Genomic DNA, 14,777 nt, shown 5'->3' with positions numbered 1-14,777 from the left:
CATTGTATTTCTGGCTTCGAGCCATTCAGTTAAACCTTTTAATTGTTCAAATTACTAATTATTTTCTATCATTTTAGCTGATAGCTATAAATTGCTCAGACTGTTAATACCCTTTTATCAGGTAATGTCAGTGGGCTACATGCTGTTGATTTAAGATGCATTGGCGAGAAATGGAACTGCTGTTTCTTAAATTTTGTGATTAAAGTTTTTTGGGCACTGAACACTTTGCTTTAATAAATAAAAGAAAGTAAAGCAGTAAGTTTCTTGTTTTGCATTCTCATGGGACCACCCCCTAATGAGGCAGTTTGACTCTCCATACAAATAATGGCTGCTGTTAAAAAACTATACTTGTTTTCTCCATGTAGGTGAAAAGACTAGATATTGCGGTGTTGATACTTCACCAGAAAGTTTCCTTCAATATAGCCATTTGTCTTTATTTTTATTGCAAAATGCATATACCTAAATCAAGTTCGCCACAAATTATACTTCTCCCTTTTCTCATGCTGAAGCTTACAAATAATCACTGTTTTCATTGAAAAATACTTTGGATATACCTTTAAAGCCATATCACTTCCATTAAAGCCATATCACGTCCATTACGGTAGAGTAACGAATGGAGATTTTGACATTTTGTGTTTTCAAACACTTTGAGCCATTTTTCAAATACAATTTTGTGTGTAGATTACAATACATACTTGGAATACTAATGTTTTTGTTATAGCGTGATAAATTCTGGTTTGATTTTCTAAACTGTGATGAAGCTCAAAGCTATTTTTATAGATATCCTCCAAATCTAAAATTGCTACTTTAAATCAGGTGTTCAAATTATTTACAACGCACAAAATAAGTGTAGAAGGAAAAGGAGCCGGATCAGAAACTAATACCATACAGCCCGAATAAATTGATATCCTTAATAACATTGATGAAAATGATACTGCAATATTTGACTAAGCACTAGAAAATATCATGCTGCTTTTCTGTTATAAGTGAATCTTTGTGTGCATTGAGGCATTCCCGTACCAGTCTCCCCGGACAGGCGCCGGAATGTGGCGACTAGGGGCTTTTCACAGTAACTTCATTGAAGCCTACTCGTGACAAGCGATTTTCATTTCATTTTTCATTTCATTCATTTTTTTCATTTTCAAGTGTTTTGCTTTCACATGTGCCAGCCAGATAGATTAAATTTAACTTGTGCAAATATGCAAGAATCCAATTTGAGTTAAGGTAATTTGCAAATCGTAGCCATCCTCCATTAGCTTGATTAATTTCTTGGCATCAAAGAACAGTCTTGCAGTGCCTCAGCAATTCATTATTTCATCTGCACAGGAAAAAATAAACTTTAAAGTGAATATTTTCCACTTGATTACAGAAGGAAAAAGAGGATTTCAGTAAGCAAGGGTGATGAGGCAGTGGAAACACCATGGGTAGAATTAAGGAACAACAACAGATGCAAGACTTTGGACCTGCCTTCAGACCTCCTGACAGTTATGTTGTGGGAGGATGTATAAATATGCAGATCAGGGAAGCATGTAGCAGGAATAATGTAGTTTTAATGGGATATTTTAATTATTGCAGATTGGGAGAAGCAGAGCAGTTCCAGCAGTAAAGGCAATAAATTACTAGAATGTATTTGTAAAATTTTCTGGAACAATGTGTTATGGAACTGAAGTGAACAAATAGGACACAGTTTATTGACGAATAAAGAATTAATTAACCATCTAATGGGAAGGAAACATCTTCCAAATGGAGACCACAATATGAATGAATTTGACATTAGTTTTGAAAAGGAGAAAGAAGAATCAAAGAAACAAGCTTTTAAAATTAGACGAGGCAAACTTTAAAGGGGTAAGAAAAATTGACAACGTAAACTGAGTTTAACCTACTGTTGAACCTTGAATTATTCACAAATGTTTTGTGTGCAATTTGAAAAAACACTACGTGCCTAAAGTGGTAAAATCTCCACTTGAGCTGTTAAGCAACCAAAGTCAACAAATGAGGTAAGGGACAGTATCCGTGTAAAAGAAAAGATTAATAAATGCGGGAAAATTAGAAACCCAGTGAATAGCAATGATATAAATAAAAAGGATGCAAAGAAAACGGATAACAAGAGGGCAAAATACCAACAATACAAGGGAACCTTTTTATTTAAAAAAAAAATTAAAAACTTGACTTTCCTGCGCCCTTGAAGACTGCCCACCAAGCCTTGTCGGGCTTGCCAATGGCTTCCTGGGGTGGGTTGCATCAGAAACTGTGTCTGATTGGGTCCTGGCATTGGGAAGGGTGGACCACTGAAAGATAGCACTGTCCTTGTTTCCCCCCACCGTGCGTGACTCCCATCCCGCTGTAACTCGCCTTTAGTCTGGGGTTCCATGACTTTACTGGGCCCCTGGCTGCAGTGCTGCCACAAAGCTTGTATTTGGGAATGAAGTCAGGAAGCTGTTTCTTTTTTGTACACACTGGAGTGGATATCTGAACTTTTCTTCTGAAAGACTGACTGCTGGATCTGTTAAAACTTTCCAAGATTGAGATCAATAGATTTTAGTTGGCCAAGGGTAATAATTATAACAATCACTTATTGTCACAAGCAGGCTTCAATGAAGTTACTGTGAAAAGCCCCGAGTCGCCACATTCCGGCGCCTGTTCTGGGAGGCCAGTACAGGAATTGAACCCGCGCTGCTGGCATTGTTGTGCATTGCAATGCAGCTATTTAGCCCACTGTGCTAAACCAGCCCCATGGGTATTGAGGGGTATATATTTCATTGTGGCATAGAACACTGGTGGGTGTATTTAGTTAAATTAAAGACCAATCATGAACTAATTGAAAGATTGAGTAGTTGACTAGCCACAAAATTACAAATATAATTTTGCTAGGCACGGGTGTAAAGGGATATGGACCAGGGGTGGCTTGAGGCCATGATCTGACTGACTGGCTGAATACGCTCGGGAGGCTGAATGGCCTATTTCTGATATTATGATAACAGCTGTTAGCTACATTTGAGAAATTATTGCCAACTGTTTTCATCCGTCATTGACTGAAATTTCTAAAAAATATGATAGCTTTTTTAGTACCCTTTTTTTTCTTTTGGGTAATGTAGAAAGATTTGCATAATGAATACTGTTCCATTTGGGCATTACTGTTACCAAAACCATCTGACGCGACCCATCCCAGGAAGGTACTGGAAAGCCCAACAAGGTTTGTTGGGCAGTCTTCAAGGGCGCAGGAAAGTCATGTTTTTGACTTTTTGTATGTTGGCATATCCAGTTGTTCCATTTGGCTTCATCAATAATAAAACATCTGGTTATGCAAAACTAACAGCTGCTCCAAAACATTTACTTGGCGACTAGATCTTTAATCCTTTTATTGCTTATAATACAGAACGCAGTAGTTTTTGCATGGAACTAAGCATTTTATTTTTTAGGTTAAAAACTGAAAGTTCATTTTGGCTGAAATCTACCACCTAATTTGAGAGTGAAATTGAAAACCCATGATTTATTTCAAATCATTTTGTCTTTGTGCAAAACTGACTTCAGGCTCCAAAAGGAAATGATTGCCTGAAGTGCATCTATCGGTTTTTCAGAATTTTCTTTCCAGGATCTATTAAAGGCGAGCTTAATCTGTCTTGCAGTTATATTTTATAGTGGTGTTAGTTAGTGGGGCAAAGGGCCTTGGAGGTAAGGGAATCTGTTTCTTTATCGAACTTCAGAAGCATGACTTTGTGCCATGGGTTGTTCCAAATTTGATTTTACATTTAACATATTTTAATGCATTCAAGACACTGTGACTGTCTCTCAAATGTTGACTGAGAAGCATGCAGCAGGTTCAATCTCTTTGGGTTCTTTCCTTTTTTAAAAATTTAGAGTACTCAATTCTTTTCCAATTAAGGGGCAATTTAGCGTGGCCAGTCTACCTACCCTGCACATCTTTGGGTTGTGGGGATGAGACCCATGCAGACACAGGGAGAATGTGCAAATTCTACACTGACAGTGGCCTGGAGCCAAGATTGAACCTGGTCCTTGGCACTGAGGCAACAGTGCTAACCACTGCGCCACCGTGCCGCCTGTAATCTGTGGGTTTTTCCCTGTCATAGCGCCTATTTTGCTTTTGTACAAGCGTAGTCTGTTGTAGACTTGCGTCTTGCTTTGTTAATGCAAAATATTTAAGACGTTATTGAGGTGATAGTTACTCATGTTGCCTGCACCTTTATTTCAGTTATCTGTTATTGAATGGAATTTGAAACCAGGTCTCCATTGTTTATTTTGTAGTAAATATACAAAGTAAGTATACAAGACTAAATTTTAAATTGAGATTACTTTATTTTGGGTAACTATTAATGCACATTATGCACAAGACTTTTCAAAATTGCTGAACTTGGCAGGTACACATTTTCAGTTATGAACTGATTTTATCTTATGATTGTGTATGAACATTCCCTTTCTTCCCCTTCAGCTTCTTCTGTCACTTACTTGGGTTATATCTGACTTGCAACTTTTTTTACCCACTGTAGCTCCATATCCTTGATATCCTTGCATAACCAAAATGTGTCACTTAGTCTTGAACATTTCAATTGACTCAATACCATTTCTTGTTGGCAAGAATATCGGAGTTACGCAATACCCTGATTTCGCTCCGAAATGGCTAAACTCTAATTTTGAGATTATGGTCTCTCTGGAATCTTTCTTAAAATTTTCAGGAAAGATGGGAAAGGAAGAGGAATAGTCGTGTTATTAAAGAAAGCCGTGCAGGAGAGAGAGGATGTCCCAGAGGGGTTAAGGAAAGAATCTATTTGGGTAGGGCTAAGGGGGGGAAATGTGCAGTTACATTGCTTGACTTAGTTTATAGGCAGCCAACTAGTGGGAAAGACATAGAATAACTATGTTACAAAATTTCTGGTGTAACAATTTTATACAAAGAACAAAGAAAATTACAGCACAAGAACAGGTCCTTCGGCCCTCCCAGCCTGCGCCGATCCAGATCCTTTATCTAAACCTGTCTCCTATTTTCCAAGGTCTCCTTCCCTCTGTTGCCGCCCGTTCATATACCTGTCTAGATGCCTCTTAAGTGATGGTATCGTGCCCGCCTCTACCACCTCCGCTGGCAAAGCGTTCCAGGCACCCACCACCCTCTGCGTAAAAAACTTTCCACGCACATCTCCCTTAAACTTTCCCCCTCTCACCTTGAAATCGTGACCCCTTGTAACTGGCACCCCCACTCTTGGAAAAAGCTTGTTGCTATCCACCCTGTCCATACCTCTCATAATTTTGTATACCTCAATTGGGTCCCCCCTCAACCTCCATCTTTCCAACGAAAACAATCCTAATCTACTCAACCTTTCTTCATAGCTAGCACCCTCCATACCAGGCAACATCCTGGTGAACCTCTGCACCCTCTCCAAAGCATCCACATCCTTCTGGTTATGTGGCGACCAGAACTGCACGCAGTATTCCAAATGTGGCCTAACCAAAGTCCTATACAACTGTAACATGACCTGCCTACTCTTGTACTCAATACCCCGTCCGATGAAGGCAAGCATGCTGTATGCCTTCTTGACCACTCTCGACCTGCGTTGCCACCTTCAGGGTACAATGGACCGGAACTCCCAGATCTCTCTGTACGTCAATTTTCCCCAGGACCCTTCCATTGACCCTATAGTCCGCTCTTGAATTTGATCTTCCAAAATGCATCACCTCACATTTGCCTGGATTGAACTCCATCTGCCATTTCTCTGCCCAACTCTCCAATCTATCTATATTTTGTTGTATTCTCTGACAGTCCTCCTCACTATCTGCAACTCCACCAATCTTAGTATCATCTGCAAACTTGCTAATCAGACCACCTATACCTTCCTCCAGGTCATTTATGTAGATCACAAACAACAGTGGTCTGAGCACGGATCCCTGTGGAACACCACTCGTCACCCGTCTCCATTTTGATACACTCCCTTCCACCACTACTCTCTCTCTCCTGTTGCCCAGCCAGTTCTTTAATCCATCTAGCTAGTACACCCTGAACCCCATACGACTTCACTTTTTCCATCAACCTGCCACGGGAAACTTTATCAAATGCTTTAGTGAAGTCCATGTATATGACATCTACAGCCCTTCCCTCATCAATTAACTTTGTCACTTCCTCAAAGAATTCTATTAGGTTTGTAAGACATGATCTTCCTTGCACAAAACCATGCTGCCTATCACTGATAAGTCTATTTTCTTCCAGCTGTGAATAGATCCTATCCCTCAGTATCTTCTCCAACAGTTTACCTACCACTGACGTCAAGCTCACAGGTTTGTAATTCCCTGGATTTTCCCTGCTACCCTTCTTAAACAAAGGGACAACATTAGCAATTCTCCAGTCCTCCGGGACCTCACCCGTTCTCAAGGATGCTGCAAAGATATCTGTTAAGGCCCCAGCTATTTCGACCCTCGCTTCCCTCAGTAACCTGGGATAGATCCCATCCTGTCCTGGGGACTTGTCCACCTTAATGTCTTTTAGAATACCCAAAACTTCCCCTTTCCGTATGACAACTTGACCTAGAGTATTTAAACATCCATCCCTAGCCTCAACATCCGTCTTGTCCCTCTCCTTTGTGAATACCGATGCAAAGTACTCATTTAAGAATCTCACCCATTTCCTCTGAGTCCACGCATAAGTTCCCTCTCTTGTCTGAGTGGGCCAATCCTTTCCCTAGTTACCCTCTTGCTCCTTACATACGAATAAAAGGCTTTGGGATTTTCCTTAACCCTGTTAGCCAAAGATATTTCATGACCCCTTTTTATTGCGCGTTTGAGATTCGTCCTACTTTCCCGATATTCCTCCAAAGCTTCATCAGTTTTGAGTCGCCTCGATCTTACATATGCTTCCTTTTTCATCTTAGCTAGTCTCACAATTTCACCCGTCATCCATGGTTCCCTAATCTTGCCATTTCTATCTCTCATTTTCACAGGAACATGTCTGTCCTGCACTCTAATCAACCTTTCATTAAAAGACTCCCACATTTCAAATGTGGATTTACCCTTAAACAGCTGCTCCCAATCCACATTCCCTAGCTCCTGCCGAATTTTGTTATACTCTGCCTTTCCCCAATTTAGCACTCTTCCTTTCGGACCACTCTTGTCCTTGTCCATGAGTATTCTAAAACTTACGGAATTGTGATCGCTATTCCCAAAGTAATCACCGACTGAAACATCAACCACCTGGCCGGGATCATTCCCCAATACAGTAGTTACAACAGGGGGCTTTAATTATCTGAATACAGATTGTGATAGCAGTAGGGGTAAAGACCAGAGGGGGGAAAAGTGTTCCTCTGGTGTGTTCAGGAGAATTTATTACAGCAGTATGTTTCTGGTTCGAATGAGAAAGGAGGCATTGCTGGACCTGGTTCTTGGGAATGAGTTAGCCAAGTGGATAAAATTTCAGGGAAACATTTAGGGGGCAATGATCTTTATTGTTACAAGTAGGCTTACATTAACACTGCAATGATGTTACTGTGTAACGCCCCTATTCGCCACATTCCGGCGCCTGTCTGGGTACACAGGAGAATTCAGAATGTCCAAATTACCTAACAGTACGTCTTTCGGGACTTATGGGAGGAAACTGGAGCACCCAGAGGAAACCCATGCAGGCACAGGGAGAACGTGCAGACTCCACACAGGCAGTGACCCAAGCGGGAATCGATCCTGGGACCCTGAGCTGTGAGGCAACAGTGCTAACCACTGTGCTACCATGCCGCCCAATTGTATCATTAGGTTTAGGTTGGCTATGGGAAAAACATAAGGAACAACACAAGATGAGAATAACTAATTGGGGGAAAGGCAACTGAGTGAGGTAAGAGTGGATTTGGACCCCCCAGTAGGCAGAAAAACTGCAACTGGACAATGGGCTGCCTCGAAGAGAGTTTAAGCACAGTTGAGGTATATTCCCATGGACCAAATAGGGGATTTATACACTGAAGCAAGGGGCATGGCTGAGGCAAAAATGAACTATTTGCATGTGTCTTTATTAAGGAAAATGCTGCTGCTCAAGTCCTGGTGAAACGGAGGTAGTTCAGAGACACGCAAGGGTTTAAAATTGGTAAGGCTCCAGAACCGGATGATTTACATCAAAGGATACTGAGGAAGTGAGTGGAAACTGTGGAGGCACTAACCATAATTTTTTAGTCTTACTTAGATTTAGGGATGGCGTCACAGGATTGAAGCATTGTGAATTTTCCACTCTTGTGGTGTGGAAGCTTTCAGAATCAATAACCCAGGCAAAATAAAAAATCTCCGGGACAAACGCAGGTTAATTCAGGAAAGCCGGCACGGAATTGTGAAGGGTAAATCTCGTTCCACTAACTTGCTGTAGTTTTTTCTTTGAAAAGCTAACTGAGACGGTTGATCAGGGGAATGCTGTTGACATGGTGTATATAAAATTCCTAAAGGTATTTGATAAGGTGTCACAAAATAGACTTGTGAGCAGTTAGAGCCCATGGAGTAATAGGGACAGGAGCAACATGATGCAAAATTGGCAGGAAGTGGAGTAATGGTGAATAGGTTGTGTTTTGGACGGGAGGAAGAATTATAGTGGAGATACCCAAGGATTGCTATTAGGACCCGCTCTCTTCCTGATATATTGATGACCTAGGCTTTGGTGCACAGGGCACAGTTTCAAAGTTTTCTGATCATGTGTGATTTGAGAGTATTGTGAACTTTTGAGGATAGTGTGAACTTCAAAAGGACATTGACAGGTTGGTGGAACGGGTGGACAAATGGCAGACTAAATTTAATGCAGAGAAGTATGAATTGATTCATTTTGTTAGGAAGAAAGCAGAGAGACGATATAAAATATAGGGCATAGTTCTAAAGGGTTTGCAGGAGCACAGCAACCTGAGTGTACATGTGTATATTGAAGGTGCCAGGACGGGTTGAAAACATGGTCAATAAAGCATGCTGTATCCTGGGCTTTATGAATAGGAGCATAGAGCACAATAGCAAGGAAGTAATGGTAAACATGTATAAAACACTTTCGGCTTCAACTAGAGTGAGTCGTATGCAGTTCTCGACACCACGCTTTATTGGATTGGATTTGTTTATTGCCACGTGTACTGAGGTTCAGTGAAAAGTATTTTTCTGTGAGCAGCTCAATAGATCATTAAGTACATGGGAAGAAAAGGGAATAAAAGAAAATACATAATAGGGCAACACAAGATATACAATGTAACTACATAAGCACTGGCTTTGGATGAAGCATACAGGGTGTAGTGTTAATGAGGTCAGTCAATAAGAAGATCATTTAGGAGTCTGGTGACAGTGGGGAAGAAGCTGTTTTTGAGTCTGTTCGTACGTGTTCTCAGACTTCTGTATCTCCTGCCCAATGGAAGAAGTTGGAAGAGTGAGTAAGCTGAGTGGGAGGGATCTTTCCGCTTTCCCCAGGCAGTGGGAGGTGTAGATGCAGTCAATGGATCGGAGGCAGGTTCGTGTGATGGACTTTGCTCTGTAGTTTCTTGCGGTCCTGGGCCGAGCAGTTGCCATACCAGGCTGTGATGCAGCCCGATAGGATGCTTTCTATGGTGCATCTGTAAGTTGGTACGGGTTAATGTCGACATGCCAAATTTCCTTAGTTTCCTGAGGAAATATAGGCGCTGTTGTGCTTTCTTGGTGATAGCACGACGTGAGTGGACCAGGACAGATTTTTGGAGATGTGCATCCCTAGGAATTTGAAACTGCCAACCATCTGTACCTCGGCCCCATTGATCCTGACAGGTGTATGTACAGTACTTTGCTTCCTGAAGTCAATGACCAGCTCTTTAGTTTTGCCGGCATTGAGGGAGAGATTGTCGTCGTTACACCACTCCACTAGGTTCTCTACCTCCCTCCTGTATTCTGACTCGTCATTATTCAAGATTCGGCCCACTATGGTCGTATCGTCAGCAAACTTGTAGATTGAGTTGGAACCAAGTTTTGCCATGCAGTCGTGTGTGTACAGGGAGTAGAGTAGGGGGCTAAGTACGCAGCCTTGCGAGGCCCCGGTATTGAGGACTATTGTGGAGGAGGTGTTGGTGTTCATTCTTACTGATTGTGGTCTGTTGGTCAGAAAATCGAGGTTCCAGTTGCAGAGTGAAGAGCCAAGTCCTAGGTTCTGGAACTTTGATATGAGCTTGGCTGGGATTATAGTGTTGAAGGCGGAGCTGTTTTCAATAAATAGGAGTCTGATGTAGGAGTCTTTGTTTTCGAGATGCTTTAGAAGGGATTTGAAGACCTTCAAAATGGTGCAGAAAAGATTCACAAAAATGGTTTCAGGGATAAAGAACTTCAGTTATGTGGCATGATTGAAGAAGTTAAGACTATTCGCCTTGGAAAAGAGAAGGTTGAGAAGTGATTTGATAGAGGTATTCGAGAGACCTGGACGAGTGAATAGAGCAAAACTGTTTCCATTTGCGGAAGCATCACAAACCAGAGGACAGAGATTTAACCTAATTGGTTAATGAAGCAATTGTGACACGAGGTAAAACTTTTTCGTACAGCATGTGGTTAGGATTTGGGGTGCAATGCCTGAGTGTCTGGTGGAGCACACAATCAGGTAAGGCTTTTGAAAGGGAATTTGATCTATACCTGGGAAGGAAAACTTTTCAGGTCTACGGGGTAAAGGCAGAGGTGTGGCATTATGTGAATTGCTTCTTCAAAGGGCCAGCACAAACAAGAGAGGTTAAATGACCTCCTGTGCTGTAACCATTCTATGATTTTAAACACTTGTGTTAAATCACTGCTTTACTTCTACATTTAAAGAAATATAATCCTATTCTATGCAACCTGCCCTCATGATTTAAATCCTGATATTCTGATGAATACCCCTTTCGAGGTGGACTTTTAACCTTAAGTGTTGTGCCCAAAGTTGAACCTAGGATCGCAGATGGGGTCTCTTGTAGGCTTTGTGCAACCGGACATGTCATTCTTTCCTTTTTAATTCCTGTCCCTTTGGGGTGAAGAACAATGTTTGGTTAACCTTTATGATTACTTTTTGTAGCAGTCTACTAGCTTTTCATTGATTTACCTTTATACTCAAATCCCCTTTTCTCCTCCACAGTTCCTAGTCTTGCATTTCAAATTTCTTGTTGGATTCAAAGTGGCTCCAAGCTTTTCCACTTCCATCTGCCACGATTTTTATTAGTCTGTCTTCTATATGCCATTGTAACTTCTCTACACGTTGGTAGTGCCAGTTGCAAACTTGATTAAAGAAATAGAGGGCTGCATATTTAAATCATGATGCATGTGTTGGCAAGCTGAGGCCCAGGACAGCTCCCTGGGAAATGTCATTTCTCATTTACTACCAATCTGAGTACATTCTCTTTATCTCAACTCTGGCTCCCATCTATCATCCAATTACCAACTTGTGACATGAGTATTTCCATTTCTGTGCCTTTTTATTTTCTTTGCCAATAATCTCTTGTCCAGAAATTTGTCAAATACTTTCAGAAGTCTAGGTAGCATCCACAGACGCTCTCTGGTGCACCATGCTATTTACTTCCTGCAAAAGAAAATTGCAAAGATTAGTCAAACGTGATCTGCCCATCACAAATCATCTAATACTTGTTTAAATGATCGTTACTGTTTTTACTTTACTGTTACAATTTACCGTGCTTATCAATCCTCCTGAAGGCTAGTGGGTTATTTGCTCATTGTGCCCAAGTCCATCCTCTCGGTGCACTTTCAAAGACTTTTAATTGGAAGCAAAAAAAAATGGACTCCCACAGCTCCCTTGGGATTGCTAGGATGCCTCTAGTAAGATTGAATCTGAGACCATCTCCTCTGAAAAGCCTGGTACAGTACCACATGATATGTTTATTGACTTGCCCAGTAGGAAGCATGCAATTTTATATTTTGTCGTTCGGTTTACCGGAGTATTTGTTCAAAGGTTGATGATTGTTTCTGGGATAATGTCTGACTCATAAAATAGCTCTGGGATAATGTTTGACTCATAAAATGGCTATCGGTCTTTTCCCTGCTCTGTAAATGCCTTTAATAATCAACTTTTTATTTGAATGGAAAAATGTCTTGTTTTACATTTTATTTCTCTCTTTCTTTTCTGACAGGTCGAGAAACATTTTAGAGATTTGGAAAATCAGAAGTTAATGCAACAACGTTCACAAGCACAGCAAACACAGAAGGAAACTGCCTTGTCGTCCTGAGTGGCTTGGATAGATCCTTTGCAGAGCTTGATTGGGGGAAGGGGGGATTTTTTTTCCTGGGAGGGGGTAGTCCACATGTTTTCCAGGGAGAATCTACAGTGAGCTGACATTTCCACTTCCAGAAGACAATAGACTTTACGGGGAAAAAAACATAAAAGACAACACTTATTGTAACTTGACTAACTATAAATTACCTTGTTCCTTTGTTTACTTTTTTAAACGAAGTCTAAAAAAAAAAGTGAGATATTTTGTTAATTTTATTTTTTACATGTTCATTTGCTTTTTCATTTTGTCCATTACACTTTTTAGGTAGATCCTAAACTGCTGTTTGTGACCTCACAACACACAACTTTCCAAACATTTGGTAGAGTAACAAACCAGCTGATTGTAGTTATAGCTTTCAAAGGAGGAGAAAGTAAAAGCAAAGCAAGAAGGTAATTTAACATTGTTAAGTGGTTGTCCCATTTAGGAGAGATTTCCTTTTTTTGAGTCCTTTTTTCCAGATACTTATTCCCAGAAGGAATGAGTCCAATTTTTTTTAAAAACGTCACAGAAAAGTCTTCCGGTGAAGAATTGAGTATATGATGATGGAAGATTTGGCTCATTAGCTTATATCCTCTGACTGTGTACAGAATCGGTTTGTCTTGCTAAGACAGTGCTTACGGAGAGTGTGGCCGTTTTAAAGGATATAACTGTTCATGCAGTTTTGCATGTGTCATGTACTGTACACTTCATTAAATTGGAAGAAAAAGGTTGTCGCCTGGTCTTTGCATAATAAAATTAGACAGTAACAGTCATTTAAAAAGTCCTTTTTATAGGCTGGTGAAGAATCTATGATAATGTATATTTTTATTCGCAGTCCCTGTCAGCACAACACTATAATATAAATTGGAGGAATTTAAAAAAAAAAACATTTTAAAGCTGAATCTGTTATTGTCTTATTTTGATTGAGAAAATGAAATTAAAGAGAGTAAGAAGAAATTTGTAACCGGCGTTCTTTATTCTTTACTTCTAATTTCACTTCATGATGTTTTAACACGGGGCAACTGTTTTCCATTGTGCCAAGGAATCTAATTTTGAATGTTCAAAACATTTTGAGACTAGCAAATATTAAGTACGGTATTGAAATTTAGCTAGCGTGGAAATGTATAAAATCAATATCCTCCCCCAAATTGCACCTTAGCCAGTATTGTGTCTTACTCTTTTCTTACTCAACTATTTTAAAACCATGGCCAATGTTCCCTTTAAGCGTGGCCGCACAGTAAACCAAAGGTTGCCATGCAGAAGCCCTTTGAGTTACTGCATGTGGGCAGCTGCAGGAAAAATTTAAAGGGCCATCGCACTTAAAAAATAATAATATATATCTCTCAGCATTCCAAAACACAAATGGAGGGTATGTTGATCACGGGCCTGAAAATTCTGGTAGATTCAAATCCATTCAAGCTGATAAGAGCTTGGTATTGAACACAAAAAATAATTTTCTATGTGTACAGTTAATAATGCAATAGTTTTTATTTTCTTGTACTTCAATAGCAATATTATTTCCTACACCTCTCTCTCTTTTGCTCCCTACATGCATAAGTGCCATTTGGTGTTAGTTAAAATAAAAACATTGTCTGCTGAGTGTTACTGCAGTGCTTATTTTACTAAAAGTGAATTTAGTTATTATCCAGCTATTAGTGAATCATTGTGATTATTCATAACCCTGAAATTTTCAGTAAAGTTTGTTCGAAAGATCAGGAGGTGTTTTATTGCAGTATGGAAAATGCTTAATTCCTTTCATTCCTTCATAATTTGGAGGGCTTTCCCACAAGGAGTTGAAGTTCAACAGAGTTTTAATTTATGTGAATCTCGTCCTTTTGCTTCCTAATGATTGCAAAATAGTTTCTTCATGATGCTCTATATTTGGTACAGAATCTGCTTGCTAATTTTTGCACAAAAACACTTTTAAAATGGATGATTTGTTTATGGTATTAATTTTCTAGTAATTCTGTACTCTTGGAAATTTTCATCAGGGAAATTTTGGCTTGATAAATATTGCAACCAGTGAGTAAATGCAAGAATTCATTTTGCTTCCCTCCCCGTTAGTTTTTCGAAAAGGCCTACATTGTGAAGTATGCAACCATCTGGATGTTCCATTTTGTATAGTGTCACAAAGTGGTAAGTTGTTTCATTGAGCTGATTTCATCCTGTTAGACAGTTTGCTGAATGTAGATCATAAGTGTCTCCTTTGAGGGAGGGGTGAAATAAATGGATTTGAAAAGAAGTCTGTCTTTGGTAATCTCATGCACCCAGATGCCATCCAAGAACATTGGTGATGTGGCCAGTGACAGAAGATTTGGAAAGGGAGTGACTGATGTTTACTTCCTTGTCTACGATAACCAAGTGGGTAGTTTCCGCTGTCGAAGGTATCCAGTGAGCAGCCCAGCGCTAATTGTTCCCTTGAGTGTTTCAGCCCAGCATTGTGGCTGCAATACGGAACTTTTCTGTTTATTCGTTCATGAAAAACCACAATCTGACCGTTTGGAGAGAAGATCGTTTAGTCGCTGAGGGTGGTGAGGTCCAGGACAGTACGCTGAGGAACTCGCGTGATCTCCCAGGACTGATGATTGATCT

General features: G+C 40.2%; 1 protein-coding gene across 1 annotated transcript in view; it reads left to right on the top strand.

Moving 5' to 3' along the window:
* Nucleotides 1-13,142, top strand: part of LOC119953922 (protein LSM12 homolog) — a 65,146-nt gene extending 52,004 nt beyond the window's left edge. Inside the window, exon 5 of the mRNA XM_038778593.1 lies at nt 12,066-13,142. Within this exon, the coding sequence (XP_038634521.1) occupies nt 12,066-12,161 (96 nt within the window). The 3' untranslated portion in view covers nt 12,162-13,142. The remainder of the gene's footprint in view (nt 1-12,065) is intronic.
* Nucleotides 13,143-14,777: the final 1,635 nt, after the last annotated feature.

The sequence above is a fragment of the Scyliorhinus canicula genome, chromosome 19 (genome assembly GCF_902713615.1).
Source record: "Scyliorhinus canicula chromosome 19, sScyCan1.1, whole genome shotgun sequence".
Lineage (NCBI taxonomy): Eukaryota > Metazoa > Chordata > Chondrichthyes > Carcharhiniformes > Scyliorhinidae > Scyliorhinus > Scyliorhinus canicula.
Note: the sequence above shows the minus strand (reverse complement) of the source record. Positions and strands in the feature narration are given on the sequence as shown.